General features: G+C 42.4%; 1 protein-coding gene across 2 annotated transcripts in view; it reads left to right on the plus strand.

Annotated features, from left to right (window-relative positions):
* The window catches only part of BCL2 (BCL2 apoptosis regulator), a 166108-nt gene that overhangs the window by 59751 nt on the left and 84751 nt on the right, over nt 1-21606 (plus strand). Inside the window, exon 3 of one of the 2 annotated variants that reach the window (XM_059140802.1) lies at nt 5586-7125. The exons of the other annotated variant lie outside the window; for it this stretch is intronic. Within the exon in view, the coding sequence (XP_058996785.1) occupies nt 5586-5702 (117 nt within the window). The 3' untranslated portion in view covers nt 5703-7125. Of the gene's footprint in view, nt 1-5585; nt 7126-21606 lie in introns of those variants that run through there. 2 annotated transcript variants of the gene reach the window in all.

Raw genomic sequence — 21606 nt, forward strand, 5'->3', positions numbered from 1 at the left:
CTGAAATTAAAATTTTCTCCTTCTATGAATATTGAAACTCTGTGCTATCCATAAGATGAGTTGCACAATAATTATTATAAAGAACAACATAAATCCTCCCAGGCCAGTGTTTTGTTTAACCTGATTACTTATGGATTTGTGACCATAGTTTATTGCCATCTTTTTATTTTTAAAGATTTACTTATTTATTTATTTTTAAAAGATTTTATTTATTTATTTGACAAACAGAGATCACAAGTAGGCAGAGAGGCAGGCAGAGAGAGAGGAAGAAGCCGCCTCCCCGCTGCACAGAGAGCCCGATGGGGGGCTCGATCCCAGGACCCTGAGACCATGACCGGAGCCGAAGGCAGAGGCTTTAACCCACTAAGCCACCCAGATGCTCCGAAGATTTAGAGAGACAGAAGAGAGTACAAGTGGGAGGGGCAGAGGGAGAGAGAATCTCAAGCAGATTCCATTCTGAGCGTAGAGCCGGACACAGGCTCCATCCCATGACCCTGAGATCCTGACCTGCCGAAACAAGAGTCAGACGCTTAACCGACTGAGCCACCCAGGCGCTCCTGCTGTCATAACAACCATGTGTTGCTTCAGAAATTCTCCAAAAGACAGTACTTATACTAGTAAGTGGAAAAAACTGCTTACTAGTATTCAAAGTACCTAAAACAAATGCAAATAAAGAAGTTTGAATTTTTAAATTTGGATTACTGACAGATATGAAAAAGAAGACTCTCATAGTTTATCAGTTGATCGCATGTGCTGGGAGTCTCCTTTTCCCCATTAGCACTAAAATAGTTTTGAGTAGTCGATATCTTGGTATGTAAAATGAAAATATATTGCTGCCACCGCCATCGTCATCATATTAACTGGACTTGTGCCCACCAAGGATTCCACGAGGCATAACCAAAGCAAGTCAGCACTTGTTAGGAGAAGCCGGTCAGCTCTAATGTTGAGTGGTCGTGCAAAACTTTGCAAATACATTATTTGTGATGTGCAATAATACCAGAATTTAGTTCTCATCATGTGACTGACTCAATTCCATTTTCTCCCATTAAAGTTTTTCATTTCATTAATAGTTAGTTCAAAAACTTATGCTCTTCTTCACATTCACAAATGATGGAATATTTTGATGGGAAGCAAAGGTTAACTTTGTGTTCTTCCTTGTAGTAGTGACAATAGTCCCTGCCCCTAACTTCAGATATGAAGATTCCTGGTTTGATGTGTGATTCAACATGCCCTTACTGAGGGCCTCTTTGTGAAGGGACTAGAACGCACTGGTTGGAGTATGTGTTTTGGAGTCAGACTGTTCTTGGCTCAGATCCTGGGACAGCGACCTGCTTGCTGTGTGGTCTTGAGCTTCCTTGTCATGTAAATACCTGACCTACAGAGCTGGTCAGGAGCTCAGAGAGAGGACCACGGTGAATGCGAATGCGTATGGCCTTCCATGGCTTCCGTTGGCAACCCCACCCCTTTCCACTGGGCCCTCCTGTTGTAATTCCTGTCCACAGTGTGGATGGGAGAATGGAGCAGAAGTGCTTGACACCACCCTTGCTTTTACGGAGCTAAACATATTGTATGATGACATCTTAAGCCAGTGTCTTCACCGCAGAGGCCTTGGTTAACAACTCTGTTAAATTCGGGTGTTGACCTTCACTTTATGATTATTTCTAAGAGCACATCCAGACCTGACCTTCTGTGAGTCTGTGATACTATAGAGCTACAGGCTAAAGAATAAGAAACTAACAGTAGGGTATTAAATGGGTGGTATCGACCCCAATAATACATCCTAAAGGAAGAATCAATCAGACTTAATGACAGACTAGAAAAGATTAGCTGTTCATCAGAAATTACTCTAAGGTAGCATTCCCCAACACATCCTCTACAAAATACTAGTTCCTCAGGACGGTAACCGACACTAATTAGGAAAAAGTTTCTGAAAATCATTTGAGGAATGCTGAACCGGACAGGTTTCTTTTCTGTCGGACATCTCGGCAGCTTTCCTACATGCATGTACATTATGATTTGGAAGTGAGGGAAATGTAAGTAATTGTAGAAGCATTTCCAAAATGTACTCAGTCTGGAAACAAAATTATTTGGCATCCAAGTAACATCTTGTCCAACTAGGATTTTATGGGATGTATTTTGCAAAATGCTGCTTTATGGATTTAAACCAGGAATGGTGTAGAATATGGATACTGTTGACCTCACCGACTGAATGTGCTCAACATGTTCAGGGGTCCCATGGAAGCCAGAGATGAATGAGATCCGGTCTTTGCCGTATGTCTGGTGACAAGGCTTCACGTATGGTGTTGTGTTGTTCACAAGGCTAAGAGTAGGGATGCCCTGACCAGAAGACAGTTACCCCAGCAGATTATTGACACAGAATCAATGGAGGCAATATCCTGAGGGCAGTAGGTCTTGGCTTCTGTCTTGAATGTATCTCTTTCTCTCTCTCTCGTGTTCTTATAATGGTATTTGCATCCTGTTCACCTCAGAGAAATTCTGAAGATAACATGAATGTATAGCGTCACAGCTTAGGTGGTTGGAGTGAAACCCGTCCAAAGTTTCATTCAGGAGGGGATTTAACCAAATTTAGTCTGAGTTTTGCTTTCGAGTAAAAGCGTAGTGGTTTGACCACCATTTCAACACTTGGCTCCCAAGTCAAAATATAATCTAGGAAGAGAAACCTGAAAAAAAATGAACTACACACAGAGGCAACCTGCTTCTTTATGAGGGGATGGATGCGGAATTGAAATGTTGGCTGCACCCTGATGGCATCATCTCTTCATGTATTCTTCATTTCTCATGGATGGGACATGGGCCTTGGGGCAGAGTTTACTGGGATGAACCTTTTCTTCTCACCAGTCGGGTCTGTGGACTCGCTCACCACTGGCTTTTTCTGCCTCTTAGGCCTGAGGAAACAATTTTGGCAGTTTGCACCGTTATTTTGCTCATGTTGTGAGCAGCATTTCTCTGACCTTTTGTTATTTACCGAAACAGTCCGGCCTGTTTTCTTTTAAGAGAAGCGTGAAATGAAGGGGAGTCAGTCAGCACAGGCTGACTTTGGTATCAGAAGCCTAACATCAGGCTCCTCAGCTTCAGGTATATTTTTAAAGTTAGGGGGTTGTTGGCCTCCTTGCTTCTTATTTCCATGATTTTAAGGGGTCTTTGAGGGGATCATTTTTTCCCCCTCACTAAAGCACATCATTTACTTAAAACACATCACCACATCTAAAAACACAACCCGCTAGGAATTTTCTTCTGACATCTTGAGCATGGTGGGTTGTCCAAAGCCTTTCCTGCTTTGAACAGTGATGTGACTTATTCCAGGGGAAGACAGCTCCAGACTGATGATTTGGGGACAGGAAAGCCTTCACTCCTGAGCTCTCATGACCCTTAGGAGTCCATGCAGTGGAGGTGGTGACATCATCCAGGAAACTCTCAGTGTCTCTCAGGGGCTCCTTCTGTGTTCTTTCTACCTCCCTGTGCCACCATCCCTGCCACCCTATCTCCCTGGTGCTTTTCTGTCCCCTGCCAGGAGACTCCCCGTTCATTGCAGGCTGACCTAGAAGGGTGGAAGAAGTATCAAGATCCCATTAAACATTTGGAAATGAGAGCGCGCACACACGCGTGAGTGTGTGTGTGTGTGTGTGTGTGTGTGTTCAGATAGTTGTTCCTGTCTCCTCCCCATCTGTCTCCTCACCCACTACTGGTCTGTTTCTACCTCAAACAGAAGATTCAGCAGGAATCATGTCTTTCCATTGGGATTCCCATAGTTCTCGAACTCCGCTGTTAGCATTAAAAACCACCACTCAAATTTTTGTCGTGTTTACTCCCTTAGCCAAGTGTGAAATGACCTTGGTATATGTAACCAGCCCGAGTGATTGTTAATGAAGGCTCTTTGTCATTTAGTAATGATCTGTTTGAGAATTGCCGTGGTCTAATGGCCATTGTTTTAGAGATGTGTTCTTCATTTTCTCGCTCATTTAGGCAGTAAATAGTTACTGCCCTGTCCTCAGTGTTGGGGATATGCTGGCGAACAGAGGGGACGGGCTGCTCCTGGAGCACATATGTGAGTGCAGAGGTAGAGCTGATAAATGAGTAAAGCGAAAGGTAAGGTGATGGCACACAACGGGAGAATAAAGCCCGCTCGCTGGGGCAGGGGGAAGGCACATCCGGATTAGAGTGTCACAGGGTCTTGCTTTGGCTCCAGACCTGTAAGGTGAAGCAGAGCCACAAGAAGTCCTAGGAGAAGCTTTTGAAGACAGAAAAAAAGGAGCCGGGTCTTGGCCTGACCTAGACTCCTCTCTCCAACCCGTGCCTTCGCTAATGGCCTCATCTCTGTTTGCCTCGTAGAGCGAGGGCCTGATTGCAGTTTAAACCTCTGTGTCGTTAGAAATCCCCACAAACCAGCTGAAAGATGCTGTCTTCTCAGAGCGCTGGTTGTGATGCCCGATGCTGGTGAGCCGGGTGTGAGCCATTCAGAACCCGTGACCCCTCCCCAGCCCCTCTCCACCGTCTTCCTATTCAGAGAGGCCACGATGTACAGATGAGAAGATAGGTTGATTTTGTTTCTTAGAGAAAGGTCATAGGAAATACTTCAAAATACTATGAATAGAAAAAAGCAGCAGCCTTGATCTTCAAATACAATTAAGCTAAGGTGGGCGAGCTACTGCCAGAGAAGTGCTAACTTTGTATTGCCACTTTTTAACCTTTTTGTTTTGCAGTAAATATAGACTACACAGGAAGTTGCAAAAATAGCACAGAGAGGTCCCATGTACTCTTCATCTGGCTTCCCCCAGTGGTAGCATATTTTTTTTGAAGATTTTATTTATTTATTTGAGAGAAAGAGAGAGAGCATGAGAAGGCAGAGGGTCAGAGGGAGAAGCAGACTCCCTGCCAAGCAGGGAGCCCAATGCGGAACTCAATCCTAGGATTCTAGGATCATGACCTGAGCCACCCAGCCCTCCGACCCCCACCCCACCCCAGTGGTAGCATCTTGGCTAACTTGAGCTTCGAGTCTAATGTATGTAATGGACACACCTTACCAATGCCGGGAAGTTGACCTGAGTGAAATCTCCAGACCTCCTTCAGATCGCACATGCCCTCATTGGGGTGTGGACCCCTGTGTGCACTTCACCCCAGGTCCAGGTTCCTGTAACCACCCCTTCTGTCAGGATACAGAACGATTCCATCACCACCAAGAAACTCTTTGTTTCGTGGCACTTTTGCGTATGAGGAATAGCCTTGGACACCATCCCGCGTCTCCAGCGGGTCATATTCTGGAGGAATCTTTAGTGAGCTTGGATGAGTCTGTGCAATCTATCACTTGGTTTGCCTCTGTGGTACTTGTAATTGACTGACGGGTGGAGATTCTTGGTCTGACTTGTATAAAGAGCATTTGCAAGCCCAGAACAAAAAAAAACAAAAACACCGGTTTGGATAAATAACTCTTGACTTCCATCCTGGGAGCCCATCAGTGGCACCCGACTGATTTAAGAGGCTCATACCCATCGTGGGACCTCAGTCGTTTACTTCTTCTTCTTCTTCTTCTTCTTCTTTTTAAGATTATTTATTTATTTATTTGACAGACGGAGATCACAAGTAGGCACAGACGCAGGCAGAGAGAGAGGAAGAGAAGCAGGCTCCCTGCTGAGCAGAGAGCCCAATGCGGGCCTCGATCCCAGGACCGTGGGACCATGACCTGAGCTGAAGGCAGAGGCTTTAACCCACTGAGCCACCCAGGCACCCTCAGTCGTTTACTTCTAAGAAGAGCACGACCCCTTCATGCCACACAACTTTGGGGCCATAACCTCTGTACGGGGACTTTTCCTACAGTATTTCTTAAAGGTGGCTGAGGGACACACTGGAAACAGGTTAACAGTTTACCTGGTGAGTAGGTGCGTTCCTCCTTCTACAAGAGAGAGCAAATTACTGAAAAGTGCCTCTTCGTGTGTGGCGGGAAGAAGCCTCTAGGACGTGCATTTAGTGAGGTCTGGAGGTGCAGGCTGACAGGGAGGCGGCTATAAACAGATTGAGGGAGAGACAGCGGACTTAAGGGAAAACATCTGCCCACCGCCTCTGACATCCAAAAGCTACATCTGTGGCCTCGCGTCAGGCTTGTGATGCTTAGAGAAGGAATGCAGAGGGGCCCGGCGCGGGCTCTGAGAGTTTCTTTTTTTTACCTCGAGCTTTTCAGTTTGCTTTGCCCAGAATGCTGCCAGGGGCTGATGGAAGAAACTCACATGGGCCCGTTTCCTGAAACCTAAGTAGCATTCCTTAGCAGCCACCTTTCAAATGATTGATTTAAAAGACATTTTTACCTGTATTGTTCTAGGCACACTAATCAGAGGAACCCACTTAGTTGGCTTAAATGAACCCTCTGGAAATCTCGAGATGGACTCTTCAAAGATCTTGCATTTCAAGAAGTTGTTTTTGGTACTAAAAAAGGTGGAACCCAGAAGAAAGAAGCAAGTCATGTTCTCATGGAGCCTCAGGGCCGATCAAGAGCATCTCTCTCTCTCTCAATGCTAGATTGCACATCACACTTGTCAAATATGTCCCATGATTTATGCATTATTTTTTTTTCTCTTCGATCCTTCGTTTGTGTCCTGTGGGCATGGCCCAAAAGGCTGATTCAAAGGAAATAAAGATCAGAGATCCTGCAACCTTATGCCAGGTTCTCAGGGTGGAAGCAGAAGAGGGTCCTAGGTGATGAGTTCTGCTCTTCGCTCCTGGGCCATGACTCTGCTGCTCACACAACCTTCCTGGCCAGTGGCTGGTTCACGTACAGTTTATGGTCAGTGACTTTTCCCATGCAGAATGTCACTAGGCCGTTGTAATGGAGACAGACCGATCTGTCCTAAGTATTGTCAGCAGCCTTGTTGGACATGCCATGGCTTTATAATTCCCTCTCGGTGTCTACTCCACACAGATCCCCCCTCTGAACTCCTGTCTTGAATCTTACACATCTAACCCCCAACCAAGATGGCAAGAAGACTCCTGTGTCCCATGGCCACACGGGACATAAGCAGTTGGCAATTTGAGGAAATACGAATGAAGTCTGTGTAAATCATATCACTCCAGCTACATGACGCTCTTGGCTGGAGCTCTGGTCTGCAAAACAGGGAGGGGAACGGCCTCCGTATTTTATAGCGGGGAGGGGGCTGTTGCAGGGAGGAGGGATGTGTAAGAAGGCAAGACTAGAAGGATAGGAAATTAAATAAACAGAAGAGAGGAATTGGGGATGGTTTTTGGGCTGGTGTTGCGGAAGAAGCAGTAAAGGATGGTCCCTTGCTTTGTGTGCTCAGAATCTGTGGCATATTCGTTTTCTACTCTGACATGGGCATGTGATAGATTCTCAACATTTGGTGAAATAAATCAGGCCATACACTGGTATGTTCTCCATTTTGCACATTTCGTCACCATTTATATATATATATATATATATATATATACATATATATATATATATATTTAAGACATATGTGTATATATATCTTAACCCTGTGTTTAAAAAGGACAAGCTACATTGAAGTCAGATTTGCCTCAATTCACGTAGATTCAGTGTGGTAGATTTGAACTCAGGTCTTTTGACCTGAGTACCTTCTATTTGCAGTCAGTGTTTCCTATTCCTTTTGCAAGTCAGTCGTTCCTCATTTTCTTGAGGCACAGAATCCTTCTGATTTTTTGAACCTGGTCCCGGTGCTGAGGAGAGGCTTGGAAAGACTCAAACTTTCCTTTTCTTTTTTTCCTTTCTTACGAGAAGCCTCTAGAACTGTTTCATGATACCCTGGGGATGCCGGACAGTTTCAAGATCCACACCTTAGAGGAGCGCGTCTCAAAAAATGTCTGTGGGTGCCCATGTGTATGTTGTTCGCTGTGTATTTTCTCTTACGAAAACAACTGGCTGAATTTTTCCAAACCAAGCAGTTGACCTTCGCCTTTGTATCTTTGAGCTCCCGTCACCATTCCGATGCAGCTGCTGCTTAAAGGCTTGTATTGTGTGCAAAGGTAGCTGGACGGTGAGGGCGAGGAAGGGTGGGTGGGGCACGCGCAAACCAGGTCAGGGCGATCAGCCTGGGACATCTTGTTTTCATCAAATTCTCGTAGCTGCCCTTTACTTCTCTGTGTGTTTGCTGGGCTTTTGAAATTCTGTTGTGCTCTGTGTAGCTGGATGTTTTCCAGAAGGTCATCAAGAGAAAGGAGGATGTATCTTCTGCATTAATAACCTTTGGCAGGAAAATCAGACCAAATGATCTGGTAGAGCGCGGGAACGAGGGGGGTGCATTTATTCCCCCTTTCCCGGAAAGTGTCCAGTTCACCATGCCCCAGCACCAGACTCTGTACCCAGTAACTCTGAGATCTTATATCAAGTTTACTCAGTAAGGATGAGGTCAATGGCAAAACTACTACCCCATTTTTGAGGGATAAGAACTTTTCCTTTTAAAGGCATATGATAAACAAAATAAGGCACCATGAAATATACTTGAAGTAGCAGCTAATTTCTGTATGTACTTTCCTGGTTGGTGGTGGTGGTGGTTGTTTTTTTAAGTAAGTAGATTCATTAATACGGAGTTCCAAAACAACTCAAATATTTACATTTTCTGCACTTTATCTAATTATTGATAAAGATAGGGAACATATGAAAATTTAGAGAATATACTAAGGTTTATGGCAGAGATAATCACCATAGATCAGGGGTTCAAAAACCATGCCCTGTGGACCAAATCTGGCTTACTCCTTATTTTTGTAGATAAAGTTTTATTGGAACACAGCCATGCCTGTTTTGTTTATGGATTGTCTGTGGCTGTTTTCCTATAATAGCAGCAGAGTTGAGTAGTTATGATAAAGATCATAAATCTTAAAATATTTACTATCTGGCCCTTTACTGAAAAAGTTTTCCAAGCCCTGCCATAGACATCTCCATGATATTTACTTACTCATTGATTCTTTGAACACTACATTATAGACACTCTGGGGAAATATAAAGATGAATAAAACAGTCCCTAATGTTCATGAATTTAGAGTGTAACAGAGACTTGTACTTTGAGAGCCATCCGACCAGGTAGACTGCGGCACCTACTATGGGTGAGAAATAATCAAATCGCTGTGTGGTTCAGAGGATGAAGGCCCCTGGCAAAGGGAAGGAATTGGGACCAGCGAGAGGATATCGCTTCTGTAACTGTGGGTCATAGCGACTTCCCAGTGGGAACTTCACGAGAAGTAAGAGTCATTTCCTTCATGGAATTTTATAAATTGGAGTATCCAAAAGGTGGAAGTGATTTAGGATATTACTTAGCGTCCAAATTTCTTTATCTGGAAGCATGTTTCCCCTGTAGTTAAGGGGAAATCATATTTCTAGAAAATGTTTAAAGGTTTGAAGGAAGGCTTTCTTCTTTAGGTGGGAAGACAGACGAAATTCTTTTTCCTTTTTTACTAACTGTTCACTGACCCAAGGAATCTGAGATGGTGGGGGCCTTAAGGAAGGGATCTTCATGTCAGATGAATTTAAAACGAGGTAAAATTTCAGAATGCCACTGTGAATACGCATGACTCTGTGACAGTTCTCTCTCTTTTCTCTCCACTGTGCCGCCGTGTGCATGTGGACATGGAGCTTTTGGTAAAGGTCCAGGTCAAATGCCACCACACCCTGGGAAGTTTGCATGCAAGAAGCTTCCTGAACCCTTCCACGATCAATGTCTGCCTCTTCATTCCTGACCTGTGCGAGGGCGGGGTTCATGCCTTTTTGATTTTCATATCACCACTAGTGCCTACCCCGTTATTTGTGTTTTCTAAATATCTATTGGTTTAACATGAATTGAATGCAGACCTACATGGTGCATTCAAAGGCGAAGTGGCTGATTTTGGTAAAAGACCTGAGAAGCTCAGGTTAGTCTAAAAAAAAAATGAAACAAGTGAGACTTTTTCCATCTTGCTTCCATTAGAGGAGCAGAATTGTTGGCGAAATTCTGGCCGTCCATTCTCTCTATATCATAACGATGAAGGTGCTGGAGAGAATGCGGCTTCATTGGGTTTGGGAGTACGACCCTGTGACGTTTTCCCCACGGGAAGCATAGTGTTTTGACTGATGGACCCTGGTTGGTGCGAAAGTGACTCAAAAATAATATTGGACCCCTACCAGGTCATTTGAATCTTAGGAAGCACCAAGGCCAAATGTTCCATATTGCTTCCCTCTAAGTAGGAGAACCCTCGGTGCTGGCCCCAGGAAAGTCTCTGGGGGCCTTGGCCTCCCCTTTCCACGAAGCCCAAACCATCCTGTCTCTGAATGGTTCCCATTGCTGGCTCTCACCATAGCCTGCGGGCCAGTCTCCAAGAGTGTGCCCTGGCTAGAGACGGCAAGAGGGAGACGGGCCCCAGAGGCCACCTGGCTTGTCCCCTTCCCGTCCATGAGCCTGGAGGGGGCTGTCCAGCCTCGGACAAACCTATACACACCGCGTGCACACTCAAGGGCCGCATTCTGTCCAAACTGTCTACATCAAGAGAGCCGCCGTCCTCTCGGAGTCCCACAGTATACTTATGAATGGGATTGCTTCATCGTCATCATCTTCTCATGTCAGTAGCTGGGAAGTCAGAAAGCATTACCTCTAAAACGGGGGGAAAAAGCCCCTGTGGATGCCTGTCTTTCCAGCCAGCTGTGCCGTAACCAGCAAACAGAATTACTTCACCCGTCGTTATGGGTCCCCTCCCTGTGGGATCCTTCCCTAGTTCTGATTTAGAACGCTCATTTTTGAAGGCCTAGAAATGCATAGGTGAGATTAAATTACTGATTATCCCGGAGCCCTGTTTTCACTGGAGCCTTTCTGGACGGCCGCTGATTCTGTCCCGTTGCAAAAGCGTTCGGTGGCATGAATCCACTCGGTTTCTGCCCACATCACTGCATTCCTGGGATGCCTTCACAGGCCTTCGCAAGATCATCTGACAGCCGCCTGTGGGGTCAATGAACTTTATACATAATTAAACATTCGCTGCTGGGAGAATTAATTTTTTTTTCCCTCCCCGAGAAGCAGGGAAGCGTACACACTCTCTGGCCCTCCATGTACTCAGTAGAAGTTCTGGGGCGCGATCAGGCTAGTTTCACATGATTTAATGCTGAACCGAGGAAGAAAGTGATTGCATCCTCTACCGGGCCTCACAGAACGGTCACCACCCACACTGTTTATTCAGACTCGGATCTTGGCCATTTGGGGTTTAAGCCAGAAGAAAGGGGAAGAAAAAAAAAAAAATCCAGCCCTGGAATGAACGCTTTTGAAACTCTGTATTCTTCATGAAATAGGGCCAACGATTCTTTTAAAAATCTATTTAAAATCAATTACTGGGCTCCTATTTTCATTTATCATGGATTGTTAGCAACAGCTAATTTTCTCCCTTTCCATCCAGCTTTGGGGTTGAGACTGGAATTGGAATCATCGTTCTGTTTTGCCTGGGTATCTGATGCTACCACCAAACTATGTGTGGGTAATTGGGCAACTCTGACCTTTGCCCAGCTTTCCGTAAAATAACAAGGAGAGGCGTGAGGAGGCAAGGGATGGCACGAAAACAAGCTTGTGGGCTGCCAGTGCAGTGTAAGATCTACAGGATATATTTTGTATGTATATGTATATGTGTATGTATATCATAGGTAATGTAAATAGCATATATATTAGCATAGCATATATAATAACGAGAAGAGTAGGGGAAGGCAAGAGGCCGGAGCCGGTGCCTGGGAACGAGGGCCGATCAGACACAGGGTCCTTCTGTCTCCAGGCAGGATTGCAGAAAGTCGTCTCCGATATGTGAAGTTGTATCGGGTTTCTAACCATCTCTAGAGGAGATCCTGGAACCTCCCTTGGTTACCCACCCTACGATTTGGCAGTTCCTACAACCAGGAAATTCTTTCTTATTCCCAGCCTAAAATGTGCGTGTAATGCTGCTTCAGGGGCTGAGTTGTTGGTCGGGAACCCCGGCCCCCTGCTCCCCAACCTTCCCTTGGCGTGTGTGATTATAGGGACGGAACAGGGCTTACTGCTTGCTGCTCAGTTAAAGGTACAGTCCTGTGACCTCCATACCTAACAGTTCCCAGACTCCAAGAGTGGGGATGGCGCTGGGGAGCAGGGGGGAGGAGGAATGTTTACTGGGCATTTGGTGTATGTCACCAGGGGGAAAGAACATAGCTGGGACATGGCCAGGACTGAGCCTCAAAACCCTGTGCAAATACTAAATGCAGAAGCTCTGTTTCAGATTTTAAGAGAAACGGGAAAACAAATCCTGAAAAACAGGGGAGGTAGATTCTAGAATTTCACTGGCCTGGAGATGGCAGTCCACCTTCTCAGCCTGAAAGAGCTGAAAGGCAGAGCACGGAAGGGAGCGATCCCGGCCCAGACCTGAAGCTCGCGTCCTGACGGCAGCACCCTGTTTGCCCGGGGTGCTGGGCTCCAAGGCGAAGCGGCCAGAACCGAGGTCACTTTTCTCACTTCCTCCTCCTCAGCAGGTGCACAGTGAAGGGTCAGCCTCTCCACGAAAGAATTACGGATTCATTGAAAAGCTGTCAGATGACTGGGCCAGCCTGTCTTCTTCCCTTTTTGTCAAGTTATGTCATGGCCCTTCCCCAGGCTGCGGTTTGTTCCAGAAGGGAAGAGCCTGTCTTCTCCTTCAGCCCCCGACCCTACCCTAAATGGCGCCATGTCCCAGTTCCCTGTGTTACATAAATGACTGCAGGAGTGGAGTGAGCGTCGCGCTGCGATGCCCGGGGCCTCCGAGCCCGCGGGCGGTAGACCGCGTGCCCGCCTGCCTGCTCCTCCCTTCGTCGTGGTCCCTGAGGACCGCTTGCCCCGGCTGCCTTAGAGGGCTCCCAGGGAAAGGGATGATGTCTCTTGGTATCTTTAAAATGTGCAGAACACAATATTTTTTTTTATTACGAACAATTTCAGGCAAACAGGAAATATGGAGAATAAGATAGCAAATGCGTGTGTGTTATCACGTTGTCGTGCCTTTATGCCGGATATGCTTTACACCTTCTCAGCCACCTGTCAGAGAGAGAGAGAGAGAGAGAGAGAGCGAGCACGTCCCCGTCCCATTCCCCTTCGCCCTTCCCAGCGTCAGTTCCAGTTGGATGCTCATTATTACCGCGAGCGACTGCACATTTTCCACGCGTGTATCCATAGGCGGACTGTATATTTTTAAATGTTTTTAAGCTTTCAGTGATCTCATTGGGTTTGTGTTCTGCCTTATACTTGTAAGATTAATCTGTTGAGAAAGATGGCCCCGCTACCTCATCCGTGTTCCATGCTGTGGACTATTCAATCAGAGGAAGGACATTAGAGTTGTCTCTAACTTTTTAAAATGCCCTTTTGAAGAATATTATACTCGTTTCTAACTTCGTGACATTGCAGACAATGCTACAACATGCACACGTGCTTTGGACGCTGGTGGAAGGGTTTCTCTTGGATGTGTGCGTGTGTGTGTGTGTGTGTGTACTACATTTTTTGAAGGTTTTGTTATAGGTGTGCTGGGCTGGCTCAGTTGGTAGAGCATGTGACTCTTGATCTCGCGGTTGTGAATTGGCACCCCATGTTGGGTGTAGAGATTACTTAAAATAAAATCTCTTTTCGGGGCATCTGGGTGGCTCTGTGGGTTGAGCCTCTGCCTTCAGTGCGGGTCATACTCCCAGGATCCTGGGATCGAGCCCCACATCGGGCTCTCTACTCAGCGGGGAGCCTGCTTCCCTTCCTTTCTCTGCCTGCTTCTCCACCTACCTGTGATCTGTCGGTCAAATAAATAAATAAAACCTTTAAAAAAATCTTTTTTTAAAAGATTTCATTTATTTGAGAGAGAGCAAATTTATTTATTTATCTCAGATTTATTTATTTGAGAGAGGGGAGGAGGGGTGGGGGAAGAGGGAGCAGCAGGCTCCCTGCTCAGCCATGAGCCTTGATCCCAGGACCCAGAGACTGTGACCTGAGCCAAAGGCAGATGTTTGAGCTACCCAGGCGCCCCCAAAATAAAATCTTAAAGGTTTTTTTTTTTTTTAAATAGCAAATGTTACAGTTAGTCTCTTCCTACCTCACCCTGATCTCATCTCTTCTCAAAGGTGTAGAGGCAGACGTGCCGTTTCTGGGTCTGAGGGCAGAAACGTCATCAACCTCGGTGGACGTTACCAGGTTGCTCTCCCCGCAGTGTGGGGGGAGGGAGTCTCCTTGCTCGGTGTCTTCTCCAGCTTGGCTTCATCGGGCCTTTATGTGCTGCTTATTCAGTGGACTGTAAAGGTATCTTACTCTGGTATTGATTTATATTTCTCTAATCCCTGGTGAGGTTCTGCTTTTCTTCCTCGTGAACGTTGGTGGTAGGGATTTCTTTTTCTACATATTACCTCTTTGTAAACTTTGATCTTTTTTTTTTTTTTTTTTTTTTTTTTTTTTTTTTTTTTTGTAGTGGATTGTTTTTATCTTTATAGATTAAAAAAGTCCTGGATTTTTTAAAAATGCCAGTACCATTCCCATACAGTGTTATATTAGTTTCAAGTGTGTAGTGTAGTGATTCAACACTTCTGTACGTTACTCAGTGCTCGCCGTCTGAAGTGTACTCTTCACTCCGCTTCACCTGTTTCCCCGCCCCACTCACCTCTCCTCCCCTCAGGCTGTTCTCTGTGGTCAGGAGTCTCTTTTTTGGTTTGTCTCTTTTTCTCTTTGTTCATTTGTTTTGTTTCTTGGATTCCACACATGAGTGAAACCACATGGTATTTGCCTTCCTCTGACTGACTTATTTCACTTAGCAGTATACTCTCTAGACCCGTCCATGTTGCTGCAGATGGCAAGATTCCATTCTTTTTTATGGCTGAGTGATCTTCCACGCTGTGGAACATATTATGTACGGACACACACCCCGCATCTAATTTATCCATTCATCTATCGATTGGCACGTAGGCTGCTTCCATAATTTGGCTATTGTAAATAACGTTGCACTAAACATAAGGGTGCGGATATCTTCTCGAATTAGTGTTTTCATACTCTCTGGATAGATATCCAGTAGAGGAATGACTGGATTATAGGGTAATTCTCTTTTTTAATTTTTTGAGGAATCTCCATACTCTTTTCCATAGTGATTGTACCAATTCGCAGGCCCCCCCGACAGTACATGAGGGTTCCTTTTTTCCCCACATCCGTGTCAACACTTGTTTCTTGTGTTTTTGATTTTAGCCATCCTGACAGAGGTGAGGGGGAGAGCCTGTTGTGGTTCTGATTGGCATTTCTCTGACAGTGAGTGATGTTGAGCTTCTTTTCATGTGTCTGTTGGCCATCTGGATGTCTTCCTTGGAGAAATGTCTGTTCATGTCTTCGGCCCATTTTTAAATTGCATTGTTTGTGGGGTTTTTGGTGTTGTGGAAGTTCTTTATATATTTTGGATACTAACCTTTTATTGAATATGTTATTTGTGGATCTTCTCCCATTCTGTAGGTTATCTTTTTAGTTTTTTTGATGGTTTTCTTTGCTCTACAGAAGCCTTTTATTTTGATGTCCCAATTGGCTTTTTTTTTTTTTTTTTTTTTTTAAATCTTATATCTCTCAGTCTATTTCTTGCAGTTAAGCTTTGTCTTTTTGGTGTCTTTTGTCACTGGAGTTTTAAAATCAAATTTATTACCACTTTTTTCCTTTTTTTTCCCCATTGTATCATTCCCTAGCCCGAGATTATAAAAATAGTGACTGTATTTTTTCCTAACATTTTAAAGTTAACTATAATTCTCTCAGAACTCATTTGTGCATATAGGGTGGATTTGAGTCTATTTTTTTCACATATGAATAACCAGTTGTCCCAAACCATCTATTAAATAGTTCAACTTTTTCCCACAGTTTTATGATGCTACCTCTGTCTCATCTCAAGTTCTGATACATGGAGGGGGTCTCTCTATTACATTGGTGTAGTTATCTATGTCTGCCCCAATCCTAATGTTTCTGAATTACAAAGGCTTAAATTAATGTCTTAATATTTAGCAGGACAGTGCCCACTTTACACTTTTTCACTATTGTCTTGGGGGCACCTGGGTGGCTCAGTGGGTTAAACCTCTGCCTTCAGCTCAGATCATGATCCCAGGGTCCTGGGATTGAGCCCCATGTTGGGCTCTCTGCTCAGCAGGGAGCCTGCTTCCTCCTCTCTCTCTGCCTACCTCTCCACCAACTTGTGATCTCTGTCAAATAAATAAATAAAATCTTTAAAATATATATATTGTCTTGGGTGTTTTTTGACCTTAATTCATCTATGTGATTTTTTTTTCTTCTATGTGAATTTTTAAACCAGCTAAAAATGTCCATGAAAAGGTTTTCTGGGATTTTAATATGAATTACATTAAATTTATATATTAACTTAAAAGGAATTAATATTGATGTTGAATCTTCAACTCTCTGAGTGTGATATATATCTGTTTATTTAGGTCTTATGACTTTCAGTGAAGTTTAATAATTTGCTTTAGATTTATTCCTAGGTTTGTCATAGTTTATTGCTATAGCTAATGGAATCTTTTAAAAACTACATTTTCTAATTGATTGTTGCTGATAAGAATGTCATGAGTGTTTGTATATTAATCTTGTCTCCAGTGTTCTTGCCAAACTCTCTTATTACTTATAATTGTTTGTAGTTTCTTTTGGATTTTCTTATGTAGACAGTCTTATCATCTGCAAATAATGCTGCTTTTGTTTCTCTGTTTCTAATCCTTATTTCTCTTACTCCTTATTCTGGCTTTATTGCATCAGCTCTGTATCTCACACAATGATGAATGGAGGGGTGCTGAAGAAAGCGTATTTGTCTACTTTCTGACTTTAAAGGAAATGTGTTCCTGAAGTTAACTGTAGGTTCTTCATAGAAATTACTTTTTAGTTAAAACTTCCTTCTCTTCTTGGTTGGCTAGGTATTTCATTGCATTTTAAAATTGTGAAGTGGTGTTAAATTTCGTTAAATACTTTTTCCTATATCTATTGACATGATTATTTAATTTTTCCTTTTTAATCTGTAAGTGTGCTGAATGGCATTAGCTAATGTTAAATCTTTCTTGGGGTTCCAGAATAAACCCTACTAAGTCATCACAAATACACACACACACACACTATCACACATTAATCACGTGATAAACGTGGTATATATGATACATTATATATGTCAGTTTAAAAATCATATATTTTTAAAGAAATAGTATAGACTTATACACACACCACACTCCTGAATCTGTTCGCTGATATTTTATTTAGGATTTTTGCATTGATATTTTGAACTGAGATTGACTTACTGCTTTCCTTTTTTGAACTGTCAGTCTATTTCTAAAATCCAGCTCTAGACTGAACTTATAAAAATACATTCAGAAGCATTTGCTGTTTCTCTATTTTTTGTGTGTCAATTTTGGTAACATATTTTTCTAGGAGATTTTTTATTTCATCTGTTTTTAGATTTATTGCTTTAAAGCAGAGAACAGAATTCTCGTACTTAAAAGAATAATTACTGTATTTAGAGTTATGGGGTTTTTTTTTTATGCCTAATGGTGTTTGTTTCTGTCTTCCTTTATTTCTCTAATTCATTCTTGTTGAATATCTACCCATTTTATTAGTCTTTTTTAAAAAATCAACCTTTGTTTTCTTCCTACTCTATATTGTTTCTTTGTTTTTACTTTATTGATTTGTTGTTATTACTATTGCCTTCCTACTACTTTGTCCATTTGTAGGAAAAGCATTTTCTTCCATTGTCTTTATTTTATTGCTCTTTATCTTCATAATTTTAAGTTTTTCTTGTTTTTTGATACTGCATTTAATGCTAAGCATTCCTTCTACTGAGTCTAGGGTTTCAACTATTGTTCAGTTCTAAATGTTTTGATACTTTCATTTCTACTTCATATTAATAACTTAGTGTGTTTTTGAAATTTCAAATGTACTTGGGCTTGGTGGCTGTGGTTTTCTTATTGATTTCAACTTTTATTTTATTTGGTTGATGGTTGTGGTCTGATGTTAGCAGTTCTTTGAAATTTGTTGGGACTTACTCTGTGGCCTAGAACTTGGTCAATTTTTGTAAACATTTTGTGTATATTCTTTATTGGGTGGAGGGTTCTCTTTCCATATCCATTAGATCAAGTTTTTAAGATACATTTTATAATCTTCTGTGTCTTTTTCTTTTTTATTGGCTTGGTCTATTGATTTCATGAGATGTGTGCTAAAATCTCTTACTATAATTTTGAATTGTAACATTCATAGAATTAACTCAGCTTTTGCCATATATATACTTGACACTGTAGTGATAGGTATACAGCAGGCTTCCTGGTAAATATGCTTTTATTGTTAAGCAATGACCCTCATTATTCCCCAGCAAATGCTCTTGCCTCTGAAGTGTATTTGATTGGACTCATTTATTTATTCAATTAAAAGAAATATTTATTGAATATTTATTATTTGTAGGGACACTTATTATTTGAATACATTATTTTATGTGCAGTGCTGCTGTGACATTATGTTTTAGGCTTCTCTCTTGTAAACAACTAGAGTTTTACAAAATTCAGTCTGAAGATTTCTGCCTTTTAATGGATTAGTTTAAGCCATTTACATTTATTTGATAAGTCATATATTTGGAATTCACTAGGAACCCAAATGTTTTCTATATGCCATGCTCCTTCTCTACTTACTTTTTCTTCCTATTCTTTTATTATATGGCTTGAATTTCCCTGTTGATTTTGCTTTCCTTTCCCTGTGTCTATGCCTTGCTCCTTCTGCAGTGCTAGGCCCCCTGGCCATGGCTGCCACACTCAGGGTCTAGCCTGAATCCCAAGCCCAAGAGGATAGGTTCTGTGAAGACAGAGGATCTACTCAGGAGTTATTTCCCCAAGACTTCTGAGCTGGCAACATTTGTCAAGGATCCAGCTCTCAGTGAAGCTAACCTGAGCAACATGAAGGCCCTTTTGGATATTCTGGTCCTGATCCTGTGAAGTGGGAAGAGAAGGAAGAGCAGCAGAAACTACAGGAGAAGGAAGAAATGGATTAAAAGATGAAAGTGTGAGCTGAAGGCCGAGGTTTTCCCAGTAGCCCAGGAAATGGCAAGAAGGTCATGATCCTCTTGTAGCACCTGACACCTGGCACTGAGGATGTTCCTGAGCAGTCTGCCTGGTCCTGACCTGGGGACACCTTAGATTGAAGAGAGGGTCAGTTTTGCAGTGGCTGTCCAGCAGGAGGTGTGTGAGCTGATAGCACCCTTCACCCGGAGCTGGAAGCCTCACACACTCCAGTCTCCAAGGAGTCCTCTGAATGGGGCAGTGTAGGCAGGCAGTCTGGTGTTCCAGAGCTGGTGTGTGAGCTGGATGAGGCAGAGTCATGGGACTTGGGTGGGTGGTTATGGAGATTCCACCACGTTCAGGAAGCTCAAGAAGCCCAGGGGAGAAACAAAGGGAGTGATGGATTCAAAGCCCTCCCTTTCATTATGTGATGAGCCCAGCAGATACATTCGTGCCTCTCACCAGAGCTCCAGACTTTCCCCACCTTCCTCCTCTTGAGGTTTCTCCCTCACCTTATGTTCCAGGCACAATAAATACGGTTATACCACTAAAAAAAGGATTGCTGTTTTCCTCTTGAGTTGTAATGTAGGTGATTTGTTCCATTATTTTAGTTGCTACCCTTAAACCTAAAAATTGTATTTGAGTAAACAGAGTCTAAAATTAAAGTTTATCTCTATCTCTGTTTGCTTCCAAAGCAATATAACAGCCTCCTTAGAACATTTTAATGAAGTTTTTCTCTCTCATGTGTTCTGATAGGACACCATTGGATATTTTATTGTCTTTCATTTTGTTTCTTTTTTTTTTTTTTAAAGATTTTATTTATTTATTTGACAGAGAGAGATCACAAGTAGGCAGAGAGGCAAGCAGAGAAAGAGAGGAGGAAGCAGGCTCCCTGCTGAGCAGAGAGCCCGATGTGGGACTGGATCCCAGGACCCTGAGATCATGACCTGAGCCGAAGGCAGCAGCTTAACCCACTGAGCCACCCAGGCACCCCTTTCATTTTGTTTCTTTTTGTCCCCCACCACTTTTTTCTTTTAACAAATCTACTTTTTAAAATTTATTAAAATATATGCCATTTTATTTACACTGCAGTTAAGAGCATGAGATCTAAAAGCAAACTGCGTGAATTTGAATCCCAGTTTTATTGTAAATTACTTAGAATGGTACCTGGTATGCAGTAAAGTACAGAGTAAGCCCTCAGTAAATGTCAGATGATGCTTCTGTTCATCCTTTCTCAGTTCAAATACTTCTAACTGAAGTACATTGTGGGGTGGTTATTTCATCATGGATTTGAGAATATTAAACTATGTTTCTCAATCTCTATCTGAAAATATCTTTAATTTATCCTCCGTGAATAATAATTTTCTAGGTATAGAATTCTGTGTAGCTACGTTTCCTTGGCATTTGAAATGATTACTTCATTGCCTTCCAGCATCTATCATTCATCAATGATAGGTGGAGTTTTGACTCGTCTGTCGTTTGCTTAGATGTGTCTATTTTTTCTCTTCAAATGCTCTATAGATTTTTCTTCTTTTTGTCCTTGTCTTTGATGATCAGCAGTTTCACCACAATCCTTTCTGGGTTTCAATATGCTTCTTAAATATAAGGATTCCTAATATTCATCAATTCTGAAAAATTCTCAATCCTACTCTCTGATTATTGTCTCTCCCCAGCTGTCTTTGTTACAGCTTCGTTAGCCCGCTGTTACAGGTATGTTAGACTTTGGGATTCTCTTCCTTATGTCTCCTAACCATTTTTTAATATTTCTCATATCTCTATTTTCCTGTGGTTGATTTTTTTTCTTAATCTTCCCCTACGCTTTCCCTTCTTGTCCTCCTAAGGTAAGCAACATAAACATCTGGCATGCATCCTTCCACACATTTCTTGAAGCTCATATAAACTAATGGCACATATATATCCATATAAATTAAATAACAGTATTTTAGTTTTGTTTGCAAAAAAATCCAAACATACCATATGCATTACTTCACAACATGCCTTGTTCTTTTAGTAACATATTCATGATATCCTTCCAGATAAATAGATAGAAATTTAACCAGTTTTTACAAATAGCTAAGTAAATTCTAAGGTACGGCTATTCTATGATTTATTGAGCTGTTCCACACTATGGGTGAACACTTAACGTTATTTGTTTTATGTCTCCATAAACATCATAGAGAAAAACATCCTTGTGCATATTTACTTACGGGCTGTTTCCTTCATTTCTGTGGGAACAAATTCTTCCCTACCCTGCCTTGCCCAGTCCCCTTCCCAAAGAACATCACTTTCTATATTTTAGCTTTTTCTTCAGCAGATATAAATTTATATATATATATATATATATATATATATATATATATATATATCAATCACCATATGCCTAAGTAATATGTATACTGTTTTTTAAATTTTTTAATCAATTTTCTTCATGATGCCGTAACTTTATTCTAGTAAATAAAGACCTAGCTTTCTTACATAACTGTATCCACTGCTTACCCTCTGCTTTCTCCCAGTATAATTATATTGCAGTGTTTAATTAAATCAACCATTAGTGTTTTCCCTATTTTGCCTATGTAAATAGCATTATCAGTGGAACTTTT

This window comes from Mustela lutreola, chromosome 11 (genome assembly GCF_030435805.1).
Source record: "Mustela lutreola isolate mMusLut2 chromosome 11, mMusLut2.pri, whole genome shotgun sequence".
NCBI classification, from domain to species: Eukaryota; Metazoa; Chordata; class Mammalia; order Carnivora; family Mustelidae; genus Mustela; species Mustela lutreola.